General features: G+C 48.8%; 1 protein-coding gene across 3 annotated transcripts in view; it reads left to right on the top strand.

Annotated features, from left to right (window-relative positions):
* The first annotated feature begins 879 nt into the window (after positions 1-879).
* MYZAP (myocardial zonula adherens protein) overlaps positions 880-22,433 on the top strand; it is a 90,761-nt gene continuing 69,207 nt past the window's right edge. For all 3 annotated transcript variants that reach the window (XM_047736023.1, XM_047736021.1, XM_047736022.1), the window contains exons 1-2: positions 880-1,039; positions 12,010-12,096. In XM_047736023.1, coding sequence (XP_047591979.1) covers positions 965-1,039; positions 12,010-12,096 — 162 coding nt within the window. In that variant the 5' untranslated portion in view covers positions 880-964. The remainder of the gene's footprint in view (positions 1,040-12,009; positions 12,097-22,433) is intronic.

The raw sequence follows: 22,433 nt of genomic DNA on the forward strand, positions 1-22,433 counted from the left end.
TGGTGCCCATCTTTGCATATGCCAGTTCCTTTGGTCTGTAACCCTCGCCTCCCTCTGCTGGGGGAGGGGTGCAGCAGAGCCGTGGGATCTGACCCTGGGGTCCAGCCTAGCTTTGCTCCTGCCAGCTGGTGAGGCTTCTGCTGTGTTACTCAATCTCTGGGTGGGTGAGTGTCCTCATCTGCAAAATGGGGATACGGGAAAATAATAGTGCTTGCCTCAGAGGGTAGTTGCAAGGATTAAATGAGTTATATATGCAAAGTGCTTGCTGGCTGGGACCACAGTAATCACTGAATAAATATGAGCAGTTGTGATAAACATGCTGCACCTGGCTGGCTCCTGCCAGGTGTTAGCTCCTTCAGGTGTTAGCTTCGTCACCACCTCCCTGTACGGGACAGCTTCCAGGGGCCTGTTGCGTGCTCCTGTTGGTATCTCCTCTTCTACCAAAGTACCAACACCTGTCGCCCCTAGGTATCCCGACCAGATTGCAAACATCATGAGGACAGCGCCAGTAGATTGATTTGGTGCTGGAAGAGACACAGTAAATAATGAATGACATCTCTGAGGGTTCCAGAGATGCGGCTCCTGGGGGTTGGCGGTGGGCCACTGAGTACCGTGAGGATGAACAGGCAAGCAAGAGACAGAGCCTGGGCGTCCAGAGTATCTAGGGCTCCCGTTTGCCCCGGGAGGGACCCCGGGCGGGCACTGCGCCACGGGCAGAAGACGGCGCGCCACTCTGGACCGGTCTGCGCCCGGGGGAGAAAATGCAGCCGGACGGGTCTGGCGAGCGCGCTGGGACCCGGGCCCCGCCCCCGGTCCCGCCCCGCCCCGCCGCAGCCCGAGCGGCTACCGGCCCGCACCGCCCCCTCGGTCCCAGCCTGCACCGCCCCCGCGCAGGGCGGGCTCCGCGCGCTTATTGGGCTGGGGGCAGCGCCGCTGCGGGCCAGCTGCCGGCCGCTGCTGCGGGATGCTGCGCTCCACGTCCACCGTCACCCTGCTCTCGGGCGGCGGCGCCAGGGCACCCGGGGCGCCCAGCAGGAGGGTGAGTAGTCAGGAGCGACTGCCGCCGCCGTCCCACTTCCCCGACCCGGCCAGGACCCTAGCGGGGTCAGGCGTTGGGGACGCGCGGGAGCCAGTTCCCTGTTCCCGCCGCCCCTCACCCCCAGCCTTGACCGCACCCCCACCACTCTGGACTCAACTCTCCCATCCCGTCCCAGCTCCGGCTGTGATCCTCTGGACGGCCAGCCACCGGCTCGTGGGGCTTAAGGGACTTTCTGGAATTCCCAGAAATTTCCTTTCCTTCCTGTCTCCTCTCTTAGGCCACGTTAATTGGTGGCACGAGTTTAAAAAGCAAGGGGGAAACATTTCTGCATTTCCTTACTTGAGGCTCAAAGGGAATGAATGTCTTTAACACCCAACCTTGCCTCCTTTCGGCGATTGAACAAAAGGTCACTTGTCCCCACTGGTGATAGAATAACACCGATTCTGGAGAGTGTAGCTAAGGTGTGGGCTTCACCTTACAACAGCGAGATCAGCAGCGGGTTCCCCAGGAGCCCAGTGGTATGGGACTCGGGTTTTTGCAAACCGCTTTCTTCATTCTGATTTGAATACCAGCACAAGGGCAGCGGAGGTAGCCCAGGGAGCTCTGGGCCCTGTCTCCAGGAAGGCTGCACTTTAGAAGTGCTCTGTTTCTCCCTCACCTTGGTTGCATTTTTTCTTACCTCTCCAGATGCTCTGTGAAATGATGCTAGGCTCATGCAGGTTGCACCTGTCTGGTTCTGTATCTTCCAAGATCAGGCCTCAGAGCGCCCTGTCAGGGCCTGGCCTTGTGGCTGCTTAGTTCATCCCTTTCTCACAGTACTCCTGATATTTATCACTTGGTGCCTCTTTTCTGTGGTTGAGACTTCTCTTATATTCCCCAAGTTTTAGCTAAACAGATGCTTAAGTCCAAGTCAGGACCCCCTTTGGCACCCCCAACTTCTAGTCTTGCACACGTGCCTATATGCGTTTCCATACTTCAGATGAGGGACTAGCGGTTACCTTCTGTGCTTTCTTTATCTCTAGAAGAATGTCATTGTGTTACTCTTGGGTGTGGGCCAAGTGATGGATTCTGAGGGGTGTTGTGTGTGTGTGTGTCTGTGTGTGCAGACATGTAGGACTGACAGAACTCTGTTCCTCTGGTTATTAGCTTTGTAAAACAACATCCCCATCAGGTCCAAGTGGGTTTCCAACCACAGTTCCAGCCTTACTCCAAGACAGGCATTGGCCTTTTTTCTATGGAAATCCTGCTCAGTTGGAACATAGTTGAGATTGAGGAAGAATGAAGTCATTAAAAAGCCAGCCCTGAGCCTGGACAGAGACATATGTGGGACCAGACTGCATGAAAGTGTCAAGGGCCCTTCCAGAAATGGGTGGCTAGATTGGGGGTGGGGGTGGGGGAGCAGTGCAGATGGGACTAGCACACTAGATAACCTTTGTGAAGATTGTTTTTCTCAAATGTTTACTGTCAAGTATTTCTTTAGTTGTAAGTGGCACAGTGGACAGACTGTTGAGAAAGCTTTGCCTTTTGATTAAGACAACCAAAATACTTTGGGCTAGAGGGGTCAGGGACCTAAGTCAGACCATGTGGGGCTGTTATGAGCACACAAGTACTGGCACACTTGTTCAAGAAAGAAGATATCTAAAGGTTCTAGGATTCCCTTTAAGATTACCTCTGCTCGTGATCTACAAATACCACAGGTCCTGGCAATGTGTGTGTGGGGGGGGCGTGGGGGGCATGGTGGGAAGATGTGATCCGTTGATTGATTTTTTTTTTTTTAAACATTTATAGATATCCTGGAGGATACAGGGCTAGGCATTGGGATCCACTCTACCTGTGGAGGCAGTCCTTATCACAGACTATCATCGTACAAAGTGATGGTTGTTATAGTGGGGTACAGTGTTAACAGAGTTGGGTGAAGGTAAAAGGAAGGGTTCTTCCCAAAGCAACTGAGGAAGACCTCTCTCTTCAGGAGCCATTTGAGTTTGGTCTTACAAGGCGAATAGGAGTTCGTGGGATGACTGGTATTGGGATACTGAAAGGAGGAAATGTTACTCATTTTAATGTAAGTCTTGGCATACACTGTATCATAATGGCATATTGAATTTGCAAACACTTATGTTTTTGGTGAAACAAGAATGGGATACCTTGAAAATAAAATTGTAGACCAAGTAATCATGAAAACTGTTCCTGACGTCGAAAGTAGTTTGTCAGTAAACTCTGTGTCACCCTACCTTTCCTCTCGGATATCGGACAAGTGATGGTCTTGAACAAGAACATGCTAGCCACCATCATAGCATTTCTGTTTTTATCCAAAGAGCTTACCAAATTAGGGACTGTAGGAGAACCAGGCTGTGTTGGTCCAGATAGTCAAGCCAGCTAGAGATGGTGGTGACAGCTGACACTGAGCAGGGAGTTTTCTGAGTCAGCCAGCCAGGGTGGTGTAGCCGGACCAGACTATCACAGGTTATCTCCTGTCCCATGGCTGCCACCGACAACTTGTATTTCCTTCTTATCTGAAATCATCTCTCAAAGAAAAAAAAAAAAAACTGGTGGGAAAGTAATTTCTGTCAGCAGATAAGCAAAGAGGCATTTATGGAAGCCAACCAGCAAGGGTTGTGAAAAAAAAAAAAATCTACCTTCAAACCAGTTGTGCGCTAAAAATAGTTTTATCTATGGCAATGGCAGGAAGATAGATTGGCTGGAGAATAACCACAGACAGCACGATGCCCTTCGAGAGTGCCGGGAAGAAGTTTACAAAAACACTGACATCGCTTCTCGATTTTGAAGGGAGTTTTGCAAACGAACCTTAATCCCACTGAATGAGACTTTGAAATGAAAGGTCCGCTGTATGGCCAGGTTGTATGTGTTGAGCAGGGAAGGCACGTGTTGCTTCGTGCAGCCAAATGCTTTTGGTGAAGCTGTTCAGCTGGGGCGGTGAGAGACCGAGATCTGTCAAGGGTTTCCTCCAGCACCAGGCCATCTTGATAATGAGAGATTGTTGGCTGGTGTGATGGGTCGTGACCCCTCAGTGGTTCATAAAAAGAAAAACAAAACAGAAGCAAACCCGAAAAAGGCCACAAGATAGGACTGTCTTGCTGATCTTTCTGTTTGGCCAAGGTGTCTTCTGTCCAAACCCAGCTGGCCTGCTGGTTCTCCCTCCTTAGCTAACACACACTCTCCTAGGACACATTTCTATCTGATTGGCTCAGAATAAAGAATTTTCTTCAGCTGGCCAGTGAACAGGTCACACAGGTATTTACTTCCGTTTCACAGAAACATCTGTGTGCATAACCTCTGTATCTGTGGGCTCCGAGGAAGGGACGTGGCACTCTGGGGCCTCAGTGTCTGGTGGAAGGAAGCTAGTGGCGGCACCCACCAGGAATGGGTGGGCAGGGGGCCCACTGCCCCCAGAAAACAGGCAGGCTCCTCAGCAGGGCCCCCTGGACTCAGCCCTTGACAGGCCAAGTTGCAAAGTTTTGGAACTGTGGCATCCTCAGGACTTAGCCAAAAAGCCTCTTTCACTTAAGTGTGACAGTTGTAGGTTCAGAAAAAAATGTCCCAACCTCTGTGCTTTGGTTCACCCAACTTGTTGTGTCAGAGGAAGGATGAACAGACGTTGAGTCTTGGGGGGCTCTTAGGATACTTGATTTCCTCAAGATGGTGAACCCGTGGTGCTTCTGCAGAGGGTATGGAGTGGGATTCTGGACCCTTCCATGTCTTCAGTGTCCTGTGAGTGGGCTGCATACGTGGTCTGTGTCACAGATCACCTGTCCTGAGCACCCATACCTGAGCAAGAACCCCAGATGCCCAAGCTTCTGATCACTTGGAAGAGCCTTTCAGGCCAGCCATCTCAAAAATGGTCTAGTTGTGCTCAAGGAGTTGTGGATCCAGGACTAACGAACCAGAGACCATTTGAAAAGCTTCCATCTGAAATACTTTTGGCCATTACCTGTGTCATGGTCTTTGAGCTTCCGGTGGCCGGCTACCCCAGCTGAAACAGTTCTGATGTTCTCCAGCACACAGAAGAGGGACACAGGGCTATTTCCCTCTGTCTTGCTGTCGCTGAGTGATTATTTCCTAAATTTCAGTCCTATTGCTGACTCTTCTATGTACTTTAAGGCCAGAGTGCCCTTTCTAAAATGCAACTCCTAGTCAGCTGATGACCCCACTTCAGGAGCCCTCCTTGGTCCTACCAGCAACAAGTCCAAATTCCATACTCGAGCATCCAGGCCTTTCTGATCTGGCCTTTGCCTTCCTTGTTCCCCCTCCCACACGCTTCCCAGATAATCCACATTGCTTGCCATCCCCCAAGCTTCCCATGCTGTTCCTCGCCTCTTTCATGCTTCTTTGAGGAGGGGTCCTCTCCTCCAGGGAGCCTGTCTGAATTCGCCTTTTCCGTGTTTCCCTTGAGGCCTGTACACCCGGTTATTGTTTACATCGTCTGTGATTAACTACTGAGGAGAGGGGTTAGGGACCCTCCCTCCCCAAGCCTGGTGTAATTGGTGCTTAAAAAGAGAAGGGAGTCACTGGGGTCCTACAGGGGCCACAACTCACACTGAATCAGCAAACAAGAAACAAGGAAGAGAAACTTGGGATAAAGCCAGCCTGTCACCTCTGACCCACCTGGGCAGGAAGCAGGTGACAGACGGTCGGGAGTGCTGGTCCAGCTGAAGAGTTTGACAGTTCTGGGAAGGTCTCCAAATAGTTGCTCCATCCTGTTGCACAAGTTGACGTCTCATTCCTTTGGTTAAGTCCATGGTTCTCAACCCTGGTTATACATAGAATCACTGAGAAGCTTAAAATATCTGTACCCAGGCCCCACCCCAGACAGTTTAAACAGGAACCTCTGAAAGTAGAGAGTAATACCTGGGTTTTTCAGGAAGCTCCCCAGGTGATTCTGATGTGCAGCCAAGAATAGGAACTACTTCTTGAATCATTGCTGTCTTCTTAGAGCTTTCTTGGAAATACAGACATTCCTGGGACAGTGCTCTGGAAGGTCGCATTGCCTTTGTGGAAGGTCAAGGCAGAGGTGGGCGCAGAGTGGGGAGGGGGTTTCCTAACACTCCAGGTCACACTGGTATTTCTGCGCATTCACTGACCTGCGTTTTCTCTCTGCATGTTGGCATTCCTGGGCACATTGTGTGCCTGTACAGAAGTGAGCCAGTAAGGACAGGGAGGAGAGATCACTGTCCTTATATTTATGAATTTTGTCCAGAGTCCATCCCAACACAGGAAAAAGGGGCTCGAGAACCCCTTATACCATCTACAAAGAGTCCAAGGCTGTAGATCAGCTCATGCCGCCTGGGCCATATTTGGCCCTCTTGGCTTGTTTTGTATGCCTCTGAGATAAGAATGGCTTTTCCAGTGGCCTGCAAAACCTAAATATTTCCTATCTGGCCCTTTACAGATAAGATCTGCCCCACTCTGATGGACTGGACCAGGCCTGCACGTTCAGGACCACAGCGGAGCTAAGAGGTCAACTCCAAGGGGCGTAACTTGCTCCACACAGTCTGACCCACATAGTCCAGAGGCCTTATAGTTGGGCTGAGCAGAGTGTGGTGCTTGTGTTCCAAGCCACAACACAGGAACCGCACCTCCTATTGTTAGGTGGAACTGGGCAGGAAGCCACCGTCACTGAGTGGACCAGGCCTTAGAGAACTGGAAATGCATGTGGCTAATTTCCTTAGGGAAATACATCTCTGGCAACTCATGAGCATCCCCTCCCCCTCCCTGGGTCATCTTCTCCACCCCTTTTTATTTAATGATACTTTTCTCTTGGGTGAGCCCATGTGGTGAAGCCGAGAGCATGATGGTATGTGGCTCCCCAGTTTCTCCTGTCAATGGAGACCAGCCTTCTGCCTCCACAGTGAGGGTGGGCAGAAACAGGGCCCCAGAGGACCTGCCTAGCTCCCAGGTGCCCTGAGTTGCAGACAAGGGCTTGGTTGTGTGATTCTTGTGGAGGAGGCTTGAATAGTATCTGTGCCTCCCTTGATGTCCCTCCCCGGGGGGTTGGTTTGAAGAAAGTAGAAGGTGCTCTGGGGAGTTTCAGATATATTTGCCTTACTGCGTTTTACTTCAACCTAAAAAAGAAACACCTACTGACATGTAATTTACTGAGTAAGTGCCTATTATGTATTGATACTATACTAAGCCCAAAGGGTGACAAAAGCAATTAAGCATAAAGCTTGCGTGATCTCTTCCCCTATTTCCCAGCCCCCTTCCATCCATGTTGCAATGCATGGACTGTAATAGGAGGCACCCAGTAACTGCTGTTGGATCACTTAACTCAGATTTGAGTGTTAGTCCCTTCCTGCAAAGAGATGAATGACTCCTGATTGTCTTCTACTAGAGACCTTGCTTCTCCATCAGGCCTTTCTTCGTAGCTTGTTAGAGTTAGGCCCTTACCTGTCTGTTTTCCTTCCCCACTCTAGTGTAGGTTGTAGACCCGCTTAATGTTCTCAGAACATTCTCACATCTGTGCCTTTGGCCTGGAACAAATGCCTTGCCTCATAGTTGTTTGCTTTTGTGATGATGGGTTCTCCAAACCTCAATGAACCACAAAGTCCTTCCTGTCTTTCTATACCCAGCTCAGATGTCCTCTCTAGGAGCTTTTGATATACTCCCACCTCCGATTAAGACCGTTGTTCCTTTTATATTCCTACTCCTTTGTAAGGAAGTGCAATTCCACCAAGCCTTAATCACCAGGTTCCCCTGCCTCTCAGGACCTTTACTGGTAATGTTAAGTGTTCCTATGTGCCTTGTTTGGGTGTGTTTTTGGATGCTGAGCTCTTGGGAACATGGCTGTTTCTTTTTCATCTTGGTACTCTCATTGCCCTTAATAGTATTTTATAAGAAGTGGGTGTTCCATAACCTAATGATGAAATATAGTGAGTCCACCTTCCTGCTTTTGATTCACTGCAACAGACCATTGCTTGTAGGGACAACTAATCCAGTAGCTGTGGTGTTCAGGGTAAGAAAGATTTAGTTCTTCTCATTGTTCAGAACATAGGGCTGAGCCAGCTACTATGGGAGTCCTGGGAATAAAGGACCCTGCCCTTCTCAGGTACTGCCCAGCCTCGGCTGCTCTGGGGATCATAGAGTTTAAGGAAACCATAAAGATCAGCATCATAAAATGCTAAGGGAGATAAGCAACCCTACGTTGATCTTACTCAGGGGGAAATTTTCCCATGGGGAGATTGCTTGAAAGTGAATGAATAAAGGGAGGTAAACTACACCAGGTCAACCTAGTGGGTTCCTTCAAAGGTTACTTAGTGCTTCTGTTGAGAAGAATTGTTGAGGAATTCAGGATATTTTCTAGACCTCTGGGTGGTTCTCTTTGATGCTCATGAGGCACTCCTGTGGATCTAGGAAAGCTTGATCTGTCTCTTTTCTAGATACAGTGTCTCTCAATCTTTATTATTGCTATCACTGCTATTATTTTTAATTAAAAAATTTACACCTACTTGGAAGAGTTGGACTCAATGTGGGAATCCCACTTTACAGGGACAACCGTCACCACCATCCATTGGTTGTGTTTCCTTCAAGATTTTTTTTTCCCATAAATCTATGCAAATTATCAGAGTGTATTTAAAAAAAAAAGTGGGATGATTATTCACATTTTTCCCTGTAATTTCTTTTTTTTTTTTTTCCTACATGACAACACATTTGACCATCTTAGGAAGGCGTTTGATTTTCTTCCATGCTGGGTTTCCACTGTGTCTGTGCTCTGTGCAGTCCATCCGTCAGCGAGTCAGTACTGATGAGAGAGTGTTGGCCCCACGTTTAGCCCATGCCTTTCAGCACCTCTAAGGACAAGAGTAAACATTGAACACAGGGGCTGGCTGTGACCTCAAGAACCCACTACCATTGCCAGATAGCTTTGAAGTCAAATGTGTGATCTTACAGGTTCCTTTTAGGTTTGTTCATTATCTCTCAGCAGGGAAAACTGATGGCTTAAAGGAAATACATTCTATTTCTTGTAGGGCTTTGTCATCCCCCAGGGTACACCTGACTCAGTGTTGAATGCTGCGGGAAGTATGCTGAGGTATAGCAGGGTTCTGGGTGGACAGATCAAGAATTGTCTCACACAGGGGAGGGAAACAGTACACTTTTGGGTGATTGGACCAGTGGAGTCCCTTCTGGGCTTTGTGCCCTCTTCAGTCTTTATTCTGAAAGTTACATTAGGGACCAGTCACCCTCCAAAAAGGTATCACTTACAGTAGATCCATGACCAAATCGTTGTTTCGTGAAAGGCAGAACCGTAAAGCCAAATGGGACTGTTTCTTTTTGGAACTTAGAGGATGATGGTTGCATCTAGATAATAATACAAATATCTCATACCAATAGAGGCTTCCTATGTAGCAATTTTCTTTTTATCTGCATTTACACTCGAGATTCAAAGAGATTGAAGAGCTTGCCCATAGATAGCCAGCCCAGCCAGGAGGCATTGATACCTGTAGGTGTGGGCACTTGTGCAAGCGTGTGTGTGTATTTACCCATGTGTATGTGTACACACGCGTGCGTCTGGAGTGGGGTGCAGGAGGAGAGCACATCCTTTTCTCTGCAAAACGGTGCTGCGGATTAGATCAGCCTATCACAGAAGATTATTGACCGTCACAGACTTGGGTTGCCTACCTGCTGTGAGTCCCACTTTGGTGTTTGTGCAAATGCCAGCTCATTTCGACCAGTCCAGGTGGCCCCAAGTCAGGAGTTTGCCTTCCCCTGGAGGAAACCTGATTCCCCGTCTGTGCTCTTGGCTGTCAGTGAAGAGAACTGCCTCCTGGCTGGAATAGGTGGTTTGTCCCTGGCCAACAAGACTAGCAGTGAGTTTCTAAGGGTTCAGTGCAAAGTTGGCCACATCAGGGGCGGTGAGCACTTTGGGGTCCCTGGGGGATGCAGCTTGCCCAGCGGAGAGTGAGGATGGAGAATAATTATGAAACCAAGTCATTTAGTTGAAGGAGCTGGGGTTTTTAAATCCGGAGGAGAAGAGGTTCAGAGGGAAGGAGGCCAGTGTAAAGGAAAGGGAATTCTGTTGGCATCTCTGAGGGCAACGCTGGGTCCTTAGATAGGAGTTCTGTGGGAAGATGCAGTTCATCATCAGGAAGTTGGCGACACCGGGGAGCAAAATGGGATGTCTTGAAGGGAGGTGACAGTGTATATGGAAGTGCTAACACATGTCCCACGTGGGCGCTCTTACCTGCAGATGGAAAATGCTGTCTTTAGTCTCAGCATCCACCTGCCAGGTACATGGGTGCATGTGGGGGTTCCTTTCTAGGCTGGCAAAGATCCTTACAGTCCCATTCCATTCTGGGTGTCTAGGCTGCAGGGTAGTTCTGCTCAGAGGCCGCCCTCTGGACCCGTGCAGACCCGAGACCCTGCAAACATGGTTGGGGCTATATTAATCTGCGAGTGCTGTTGTAAGAAGTACTGCCAACCATGGGGCTCAAACAACAGACATCTATTATCCCATAGTTTTGGAGCTGGAAATTGAAAATCAAGGTGTTGACAGGGTTGGCTCCTTTGAGGGCTGTATGGGAGGGAGCCGTTCCAGGCTTCTCTCTCTAGCATGTTCCCGTGGTGGTGGTCTTCCTACAGGTGTGTCTTTCTTCAGATTCCCCTTTTTATAAGGATATTAGTCATTTTGAATTAGGCCACCCCTAATGACCTCATTTCAACTGGATAACCTCTGTAAAGAGCCTGTTTCTGAGTAGGGTCACATTCTGAGTTGCTGGAGGTAAGGCTCCAACACAGGAATTTTGGGGGGACACAATGCGGTCTATAACAGGGACAAGCAGCACTCCTGTGAGCCAGGCCCACATGGTTGTGGGCTGGGTACTCTGCATGCTGCTGGGACCCTTTTTGGGCTTTTCCAGTGGCCCGATCCCTTCTCCCTGGGAAGTCCGAGCAGGACCGGGCTGTGACATTAGGGTGAGGTAGACATACGCGGCATTAAGTACAGTCTTGTTGGGCAGACATCGCCACCATTCATCTGCAGAACGTTTGTATCTTCTCAGACTGAAACTCCATATGCGTTGAATAATAACTCTCCATTCCTCTGTGTCCCCAACTCGTAGCAATTACCATCCTGCTCTTTGTCCCCGTGCATTTGACTATTTGAGGTAGCTCAGATATGTGGAGTCCTACGATATTGGTCTTTGTATGATTGGCTTCTTTCATGAACCATAACGTCCTTAAGATTCATCCATGTTACAGTGTGTGAGAATTTCCTTCCTTTTTAAGGCCAGATAACATTCCATTCTACGTAGATACCACGGTTTATTTATCCGTTCAGCCACTGATGGACGTTGGTGTTGTTTCCACCTTTGGGCTGTCATGCCTAATGCTGCTATGAACACAAGGGTACGGACTTTTAAAAACTTTGTGCTTAGACATATTTATGTCTGTTGGAGAAAGATCTGACAGGAGCCCCGGAGAAAGCACCTTTACAGCCCAGACACCCGGTGCGTGTTTTGACCTTTGCATGTGAACTATGACCATTCTGTACGTGTTGTTACGGAACCTGAGCCTTTCAAAAAAAAAAAATGTTTGAGGGGAACCTTGATGGCTCAGTCATTAGGCGTCTGCCTTCAGCTCAGGTCATGAACCAAAGTCCTGGGGTTGAGTACTGCATGGGGCTCCCTGCTCAGCGGGAAGCCTGCTTCTCCCTCTCCACTCCACCTGCTTGTGTCCTCTCTCTCGCTATGTCTCCACCTGTCAAATAAATAAAATCTTTAAAAAAATGTTTGAATGCAATGAAATTACTTGGTAATGTCCTTGTTTTGAGGATCAGGGTGGTGAGTGCCCATATGGGCCAGGCAAAGGCTGGTCTTAGACTCAGGTTCCCCTGTGGGGTTGGTGACATCACCTCCTTGCTCAGCAAGGGGAACAGGCTCTGGGAAGCACAAGGTCACTCAGCAATTTCTGCCTCAAAGGCAGGTTCATAACTGGCTTCTCCTCTGCGTCTCTCTTAGGCGAATGTCTGCAGACTGCGGCTGACCGTCCCCCCCGAGAGTCCGGCCTCAGAGCCAGGTGAAAAGAAGACTGAAAGAAAAGAACAAGTAAGCTGTCTCTGAGGCAAAGCTCTGACAAGTTCTCATCTTTGCACTCCTTTTATTTTAACCTCGGCCCCCCGCCCGCCCTCCATCCAGGCTATTCACAGAGTCTGAATGTCAGCGACTCTGCTGATGAAAAGGCCCTCTCGACCTTGCCACCCCATCTTCCATCTTCCCAGACATCAGCCCGCCCTGCCTGACTGGCCCTGCCAGCCTCCTGCCCCTGCTCTTGTTTCTTGGTGAACGCTGGCTCTGGGAGGCCTCGAAGCTGTCGGGACGCTGGGCTTGGTGACGGGTGCCATGGCAGGGAACGGGTTTGTCCTGAAAAAGCCCAGTCCCGTGGAGTCAAAGGGCCCTTTGTGAGCTGCCCGCAGCCGAACCTTTCTCAGCAGCTGGAGGCGGAAGCCTGGCTCACAGCGAAGGCCGCTGGGAGAGGCTGGGCCCGGCGGGCAGCCTGGGCACGGGGCAAGGGCACTTGGCTGGAGGGCAGAGGAGGTCAGCAGAGATTTCTGTGCTAAGCACTGGGCTGTGAAGATAAGTCTGACCTTGTCCTTGTCTTAGAGGAGCTCGAAGTTCTTCAGGTGAGACAGACCAATGAGCAGTGTAGACGTGCTAGTTCAAGTGTTTGGATCCGGAAGGGCAAGGAGGGCTCTGGGAACACGGGGAATGGAACAGCTGACTGCCGGGGGTGACACCGAAGCAGAGGCGCAAAGGCTTCGTAGGAGGTGCCGCTTGCCTCTAGGCCTCTTTTTTTTTTTTTTTTTAAGATTTTATTTATTCATTTGACAGAGATCACAAGTAGGCAGAGAGGCAGGCAGAGAGAGAGGAGGAAGCAGGCTCCCTGCCAGGCAGAGAGCCCGATGTGGGACTCAATCCCAGGACCCCTGGGATCATGACGTGAGCTGAAGGCAGCGGCTTTAACCCACTGAGCCACCCAGGCGCCCCTCGTCTCTAGGCCTCTTGTCCCAGACAGGCCATTTTTCTCATTCGCAGATGGTTACGGGACACCTCCTGGATTCCAGGCACTGTGTATGAAGGGAGTGTGCTGTTGCTACACCGTAGGTAACAGTAGCGAACAGAGCAGTGAGCAAGAAGTGCCCGTCACTCACGGAACTTACCTCCTAGTCAGGGGAGAAGGAGAATTAAATAATCATATTTTAATTTATTTTTTAGAAAAGATTTTATTTATTTGACAGAGTGAGAGAAAGTACAAGCGGGGGAAGGGCAGAGGCAGAGGGAAAAGCTTCTTGCTCCCTGCTAAGCAAGGAGCCCAATATGGGGCTTGATCCCAAGACTGTGGGAGCGTGACCAGAGTTGAAGGCAGACGCTTAACTGACTGAGCCACCTAAGTGCCCCTAAAAAATCATATTTTATAGAATTTGGAGGGTAATGAGTGCTGTTGGAGACAAAGCAAGTGAAGGGGACAAGTGCGTTAGGGGGTAGGTGGTAATTTTTCCTGTATATATATTTTGTGTAAGCATAAAACAATAAAATGATATACGGTCATAGAAGTTTTATAAGTAGAATCATGAGACAGTGACAAGCCTTCCTATGGAGGTGACCACGAGTGCAGCCCCCTGTAAAAAAGGAAGCTCCTCTTTGAGTGGTACATGGTTGATAAAATCCTTAAATTTACTGTTGGTCTTTGTCTCTCCTCTCCTTCTCTTGTGCCCTTCTTCTTCCCATTTTCTACTAAGGACAGAGCTCTTTGTACTAATTCAAATGATGAGTGACAGGGGAAGGAGGAAGCAGGCAGGGAGAATGAGGTTAGGACTAGAACCAGGCTGTGAGAAAGTGACATAACTTATCTGCTTAAAGAGAAAGAACGAGTCCCAAAAAATGGCTCCAGGTGGGAGCAAGGCGAGTCCAGAGCGAGCCTGTGACATCCCATGCCGGAGAACAAGGTGGACACTCACACAGCGGGGGTCATAGCAAAGGACCCAGAAGCCAGTTTGAAGGGGGTTGCACTGCACTGGCAAAATTGGAATAATGTGAATATCAAAAAGTAATGACAGGAATATGTTTGGACACATTGCATAATTTAAAAAAAGATTCATGAGTATATAATAATCATCAGAGATTTTAAAAGGGCAAACTGTTTTATAGAACTTTGGCTGATAAATTTGGAGAATCTCTCTTTAGTAACCCACGGGTCAGTTCACCAATGGATGCCAAGGCTAGCTGGTGGGGGTGGCTGTGGGACAGTATTTTCACATGCTCCCAGAATATCCCCTCATAGGTTACCTCCTGGCTCCGTAGGCAAAATGGTGCCATCTGATAGCCAGCATTTCAGCCAAAGCTCCCATCTAGCTTTCCCAGGAAGGAGGCAGCCTGATCAGTGGGCTTCCGCGGTGACGCAGTCAAGGAGTGGACGGTATCCCCTATGAGATACTCATGCCAGACTTGTTCAGCTACATCGAAAAATAAGGAAACAAAGAAACCCCACATGTAGGACATTCTGCAAAAACAGCTGGCCAAAAGGAGACTAAAGACAGTTAATGTCAAATATAATGAGTGAACCTTGGTTAGATCCAGGATAAAAAAAAAATCAGTTGCAGTCATATTGGGATAATTACACGGTTTTGAATCTGAACCACGTATTCGATATTACTGAATAACTGTTAACTTTTCTTACTTGTGATAATGGTACTTTGAACTATTTTCTCAGCCTGTGTGTAGCTTTGAATATTCTCCAAAGAAAAGTTTGGGGGTAAAAGCTCATCCCCAGAATCACCTAGCCAGACACGTGTTGTTGACTAGATGGGGGGGGTGCTCTGCCACTGGAGGGGGGGGAGGGATGTCCCTTCTGCCCTCTCTGCCACCTTTTCTGTCCCTTTTAGGGAACTGGACCTGAGCAGTGTGCAGGGCCTCATGGACTGCTTAACACATGAGGAATGAGAAGGATCACTTGTTGAGGAAGCGGCCCAGGCTGGAGCGGGTGAGGGACAAGGCCATAATGGCTAGCCCCACCAGCCTGACAGGGGAAGTGGGGAGTCTGGTGTGTCGGAGTCAGACCCAGGCTGCGTGCCTGGGCAGATGTCTGTGAATGGTCTCTGCTGCTGTGAGGTGCCGCTGAGAGGAACCCGGTATTCCCAAGGAAAGCAGGCATGTGTTCCACACCAAGCGGGAGTTGGTAGCCAAGTCCTATACTTCGATTTGCCCATTTAGTCTGAAACCGTGCTTTTCTAACTTTTCAAAGTGATAGGACCCTCTTTTAATTTTTTAATCCAAATATCACAAGCCTTCCTATGTAAACCAGAAAAAAGCCAGAGCGCCCCCCCCCCACACCCCCGCATAACATTCCCCCCCACTAGGGCTGAGAGGAGCAGCAGGGAGGAGCTGTCGGGGCAGAGCTTGCACCAGGAGGCCTCTCCCCCTGCTGGGTGGACCTGGGGTGCAGCCACGCACCCTTCTGTGATGCGTCACTGACTCACTGTTAAAGAATCAGGGTAGAGTGGAGGACGAGGGTGGGGCTGGCTCTTTCCCCAGGACTGAAGTCCTTGGGTGGCGGTTGCACCAGAAGGTACTGGTGGTGGCTCTGAGGCTGTCCTGAGTGACTTTGCCACCATGTCCCAGCCAGTGTTTGAGTCACTGGGGTCAGGGGTCAGGCACGGGCAAGGAGGCCCTGAAAGTGACAGGGGATTCGCCTCCACCATGCTTGTCCCTCCCTGGGATGTGGTGGCCCACAAAACTGCAGGGCGCCAAGAACTCCAGACGGCCCCCCTGTGGGACAACTTGGGTTTCTGGGAGGGGCCAGGGACGTGCAAAGGCTGGGGTTCGAAGTTGGCACGGATGGGGAAGTGGGGAGACGGGAAAGGCCTGACTGGCATCCGATGAGGCAGAACCTGTAGGACATTATCTGGGATCCTGTTTGAGCTGCAGCTGAAGGAGGGCAGGCCGGGGCCTTATTCTCTGACACCATCGTGGGTGATGTTTACTGTGTTTCAAGCCCCTGGGATTCCATGGGGGCAGCTGGCCACACACACATGCCCCTGCCCGTTGGGCCAAAATCACTACAGAGGAAGCCCTTACCAGGGAGGGCTGTAGCGCCTGGCGGATTTTGCCCAGCTTCATGACAGAGTGTTTGGAGAATCCTGGAGGCAGTCACCTCAGAGACGTCTTTTTCTGGAGTCCCAGTTCCAGGGGTGTGTGGGGGAGGCTTCCTGTTCCTGCCTGCTACTTTTAGTCCTCTTCTAGAAGGTACCCACTGTCCCATGACTGCCTTTTGCAGGCCCCAGATGAGCTCTGAAACAGTTTCTCTGCTACTCAGTTTCCTTCTCTTTAAAGGAAGCATAGTAATGCTTGGGTGTGAAGAGTAAGGAGCTTCCTGTATGAAAAGACCCACCAAAGTGGCCTGTGATATTGCTTAGAGAGGCAGTGACTCAGGACCAGTCTCAGCCCTTGGAATGCCAAGCACAGTGACACTTCTTTGCTCTTCTCCCTTAGGCCCTCTGGAAGTTACTCCCCTTCTGGAAACTGCCTGTCCCGCATCTTCCTCTTGGGCTGTGTCCATGGCGTCTTTGTTTGATGTCCTTATGTCCTTCTCTGTAAATCTGAGCATCCTTCAGCCCATGTCCTCAGTCCTTGCTTCCTCGCTCTGCAGACTTTACCTCCCAGAGCTCCTTCTTTCCTGGCTGGGAGCCAGCCTCTCTGGGGAGATGCTCACTCTACCCGTCAGCTCTGCCCTCCTGACCTGTCCTGCTGGTGGCCGGGCCAGTTTGCCAAGTCCTCTACGTGGGGTATTTTAAGAATACAGATATCTCATCAGTGCATTACCATTATTTTGGTATTTAAAAATATGTATCTGGATCCTTTATAGGAACAGACATACCCAGAAAGGTTTAGGCTGCATGACAGTTTGGAATGGAATGTAGGTAATGGCATTTAGTAAATGTTCCAAACCTTTGCTCTCTGTGTGAGCCTCCAGAGGCATCTCTCATGCCCATTGCCCAATGACCAGTGAGAAAGTATGTTTTCTTGCATTTGTTATTCGTAGGTATTTCCCTCAGAGCCATTTGCAATGGGTGATGTCTTTTTATTTTGTCTCCCAGAGCCCAGCTCCCTGCTTTGTGCATAGCAGATGCTTCAAGAATGACTTTTGAGATATATATATAGATATAGGTATTTAAATCTATATGTTTGTTTTGTTTTAAGTTTCTTAGGGCTGCCATTGCAGAGTACCACGAACTCATGGCTTACCCAACAGAAATGTATTGGCTTGCTGTTTTGGAGGTTAGAAGTCTGGGGTCAAGGGGTCAGTCAGCAAGGCCATGCTCTCTCTGAAGGCTATAAAAGAATCCTGCCTTGCTTCTTCCAGTTGCTGGTGGCTCTGGAAGTCTTTGGTGTGTGGCTGCCTCACCCTAGTCTTTGCGTGATGTTCTCCCAGTATGTGCGTGTGTATCCAAATTTTCTCCTTTTTATGAGAGTACCCATTATACTGGATTAGGGCTCTCTCAAATGACCTCATTCTAATTTGCCCTCTCTCCAAATAAGGTCAAATTCGGAGGTAACAGAGGTTAGGACTCCAACCTATCTCTTTTTTGTAGGACACAGTTCAGCCCACAACAAGTTTCTTTGAGAATGTTATCTGAAGGTGCCTGGGTGGCTCAGTGGGTTAAAGCCTCTGCCTTCGGCTCGGGTCATGATCCCCGGGTCCTGGGATTGAGCCCCGCATCGGGCTCTCTGCTCTGCAGGGAGCCTGCTTCCTCCTCTCTCTCTCTGCCTGCCTCTCTGCCTACTTGTAATCTCTGCCTGTCAAATAAATAAATAAAATCTTAAAAAAAAAAAACAGAATGTTATCTAAAATTATAGTAGTAACTCAAATAATTTAGCTGTGGGCTTTTGTTTATATATTAAAAATTGTTAAAAACATGGGAGAGGAAATGTTCTTAGTTTGTGGGTACACATTTCATACTGAGGAGTTGATAAATATGGACTAGAATGTTTATAAAATTGTTGAACATTGGGCGCCTGGGTGGCTCAGTGGGTTAAGCCGCTGCCTTCGGCTCAGGTCATGATCTCAGGGTCCTGGGATCGAGTCCCGCATGGGGCTCTCTGCTCAGCAGGGAGCCTGCTTCCCTTCCTCTCTCTCTGCCTGCCTCTCTGCCTACTTGTGATCTCTGTCTGTCAAATAAATAAATAAAATCTTTAAAAAAAATTGTTGAACATTAAAATTCAAATTGGTGTACATAATGGTGAAATTAACCCCCATCATTTCCAAAGCATTTCGTGAATGTATTTATCCATTCCTATGCGAACCTGTATGTAGTGCATTCTTGGACACACACAACACACACAGAGCAGCAAGAGAACTCACACCAGCTATTACAGATTTATCAGCTAAATCAGGGTCTCACTGCATACTTGAATTTTAGTGAGCCCGACTTGAGCTCTGCTGATTGAGTCTGTGGGATGGTGAAGTCTTGTGCAAAGCAACAAAGTAATTTGAGACAGATGATACTGTCTTTTTTTTTTTTTTTTTTAAGATTTTGTTTATTTCACAGAACACAAGCTGTGGGGGGGGGGGGGGGGAGCAGCAGGCAGAAGCAGAAGGAGAAGAAGGCTCCCTGATGAGCAAAGAGCCTGATGTGGGGCTTGATCCCAGGACCCTGAGATCATGACCTGAGCTGAAGGCAGACAGTTAATCCACTGCGCCACCCAGGCACTCCAAAGCAGATGATATTTTCAGTAGCTGTTAACATTGCACCACTGTAGGTGTCCATTAGTGACCTGTGTTTTTACAGAAATGGTCTTTCTTTAGATCTTTAAGAACTCCAGTGAGGGAGAGCAAGTACGTGTGTATGTATGTATGCAAAGTCGAGAACTTTCATAGCCCAGTATGTTTCAAAGGAGCAAACCCTTGCTTTACAGTCCCCTTTCCCTTTAAAGCCCTAGATGAGTAAGCGTGCTGAGTCCTCGTCCTTGGTGTGACTGTTTATACAACAGCTATGGCTGTTGCCAGGGGAGGGAGCATGCTGCCACGATTCAGATTGGCGCTGGGGCCGCCCTGATGGTGTGCCGGACTCCCGTGTGCCTCTCAGAGATAGCAGCCCCTGGAGCATGGGAAGAAGCCAGAGTCCTGGTTCTGGTTCCCTCACCCGCCACCATGGAGGTCAGGCCAGACAGCATCTCTGGCCCTCCCTTTCCTCTCTAGCAAATGTAGGTATTAGCCTGGAGGCAGCATTTTTCCAAATCTCTTTAGCTGTCGAACTCCGTATTCAGTTGAATATGTAGGGAAGTCCATCAGTAAAAGAGGGAAAGCCTAGGGGCTGTGGTTTCCAGCAAGCCCAGGGTTGTGCCACCTGCTCCAGCAGTCTCTCCTTTCTACTCTCCACCCGCTGCCCCTTGCCCCAGCCTTGTCAGACACCAAGGATGGCTGGGGTACCGTTTACAAATGCACTGGACTACACAGCTCTTTTCCATTTTTTGACCTCCTGAGATTGTGATTTTGCCCTAGGAAGAGCAGCAAGGCCAGTTGAGGGGTGAACATCTCACTGTCCCGGCCAGTTTGATGGCTGTGATGCAAAGAGCAAAAGGACCCAAGAAGAGAGAGGCAGACAGACAGAAGCCTCCCGACAAATGCATAGACTCTAGCAGGACCCCAGATACTCAGAAATGGAAAGCCCCCACCTCTAATAATGTCTCCTGGTAGCCCCAGCAGCATGCACAGGGTTTTACATATATTATGCTGTGTATTTCCAGAACGACCCTCTGAGGTGGGTGGTTTTCTCCCCATTCGTCCTGTTCAGGATGCTGAAGCTCTGTACAGTGAGTAACTTGCACAAGGCCATGCAGCTGGTACTCTGGATTCGCAGCTCCAACTTGGGTCTGTGCCTTGGCCGTGTTGCCATGGGAACGTTGACGCTCACACCTTCTCTTATCAGGGAAGGTCTGTGGAGGATATTTGTATTTTATCAATCAAGGTTACCTGACGTGAATACTACAGGACTGAGTTCCAGCCAAGTAGTTCCTGATTTTGCCCTCCGGATAGTCTTTTCTTTTCCTTGGGGTTGTTGGGCCTAACCAGCTGTTGTCTGCGTAGAAGCTGGAAGGTGATAGCTTTAAAAAGTTACCTCCTATCAGGAGACTATTATTAGAACTACACTCCCTTTGGTATTTCTGGTTGGCTACGAGTTATTCTACTCATTCTTTTTAAGCATAAAAAATGATCGGTCTTTGTCCAAGCATGAGTTTCCTATTTTATATAAAATGGTCTCTTCGGTCTGTGAGATTCTCAGAAATAACAAATACCTTAATAAGCCGGAGATAGCCATTTCTTTGAGGAGACTGGGCTGTCTCTCCCCTCCCTATTTGCCTCCCAGGCTGTGGGAAGGCCTCTCAGGGTGGCTGTCGTGTTCATTTTTGTCACAAGGAGACGAAACAATGTCAACTGTGAGTCATGACCGGGTACTCCTAATTTTTTTTTTCAAGATTTTATTTATTTATTTGACACAGAGACACAGTGAGAGGGGAAACAGAAGCAGGAGGAGTGGGAGAGGGAGAAGGCTTCCCGCCGAGCAGAGAGCCCGATGCGGGGCTCGATCCCAGGACACTGGGATCATGACCTGAGCCAAAGGCAGACGCCTGACAGCTGAGCCACCCAGAGGCCCCTCCTCATTTGCTAGGATGGACACACGGGTCAGACAGGTCAGAGCACATTTCTGACAGTGCGGTCCTCTGCCTGCAAGGTGGGTAGCTACGACACCCCTGGCTCAGCTCAGCCGTCCCTGGGTCAGCTGCTGCCCTCTGGCTGGAAGAAGTGGGTCAAAGCAAAAGGTTTTGGAGGTAACTTGGCTTCCAGTTTGCATGTCATTTAGTTCATGTCATCGTCCATCTAAGTCGCATTGGCAGCCTGGACAGGAGACCAGCTGCCCATCCTGGCCTCTGGGGCTAGGGGCTGCCTGGGGCGGGCTACCACTATTGGTTTGAATTTATGTTAAACTGTGTGTGTCTGAAGGTATTTCTTCCCTGAGAACACTTCTTGACCAAAGGATTTTCTTCCTTTGCACAGATGAGTGTTTTTGGATGACCAGATGCTCCAAATCTTCTGGCATAGATCCAATTTCCAATATTCTGTCTTCCCTCTTCTTTCGAAACGTACTTATTAAGTGTCTCTTTATGTCAAGTATTGGGAATAAAATGGTGAATATGGCAGCTCTAGTCCCTGAATTATGGAGCTTATCTCATGGGAAATCCTTTATTTGGAGTTAGGGTTTGGGAAATATGGTCTGGCTCTTTCAGCAGCCCTAAAGCCCTTGCAGTAGGAACGTAGGCGGCGTTACTTTTCTGTAGTTTCTCCTCCTTTCGAAGGCACTTTCCGGTACATTCATTTCTGGTAGATGAGCCTATCAGTAAATTTTCGGCTATGAGCACATCCCAGGGAACAGTTTAACTGAGAGATTCTCTGTATATTTCTCTGATTCCACCTGTTGTTAATTACGCTGCATCTCGCGTGGGGGTTGCGGATGCATTTCGGTCAGATGGTAGTTTTTCCCGTCTTTGGCGCCAACTCTCTTTTCATTTTGTGCCTTTGCTAGGGCGTTGGTTTTCAAAGCAGTTTTGCCTAGTATTGTCTCATGCCCGGGAGGCTTTTCATAGGCCAACTATATTTTTAAGAATTTGATACTTTAATACCAACCAAGCAACATTAGAAAGAAGTTTAAAAAAAAAAAAACAACTTTTAATTACAGAGAATTTCAAACGTATACAGGAGGAGACCGAATGGGGTGCCGAATCACTGACCCTTCGCCCAGCCCCAGAGCTCTCAACCCAGGCTCAGTCCTGCCCTGTCTGCACTCTCATCCGTTTCCTCTGCCCGTATCCCAGATATCATAAATATTTAAGCATGTTTCTCTGAAAGATAAAGGCTATCTCTTAATACAATCCCAGTGCTGTTATCATGCCTAAAAAACTAATATTTATTTTATAGGGAGATATTTTAAAGGACCTGCGAGGAAAAATACGCAGCCACAGACACAGTGCTAGGCATGGCAGCTCTTTTTTCCATTTTTTTTTTTTTTTCCGTGTCCTACAACATGCAGACATTTTGTCAAAACGATAGCAGTCTCGGGCTCCTTTGCCACTGCTCTGATAGGAATTTTATGACCGGGGCAAAATCAGTTCCCTGTCCCTCCCTCTAAGAAAAGCAGAGGATGTTCCCTCTGGCTGGGCCATATTGACATTATCTGGAAAAGTCCCCAGAATTTCTTCCAACTTCTAAAGCTCCCTCTTCATTCAGCAAATATTTATTGAGAAAGTCACTAAGTGTCTGTCACTGTTAGGTGTCAGGGATTATAATAGAAAAGAAGACCACAAGGCCCAGCGAATAGACAAGCAAGCCTTCT

The sequence above is a fragment of the Lutra lutra genome, chromosome 7 (assembly GCF_902655055.1).
Source record: "Lutra lutra chromosome 7, mLutLut1.2, whole genome shotgun sequence".
In the NCBI taxonomy this organism is placed as follows: domain Eukaryota; kingdom Metazoa; phylum Chordata; class Mammalia; order Carnivora; family Mustelidae; genus Lutra; species Lutra lutra.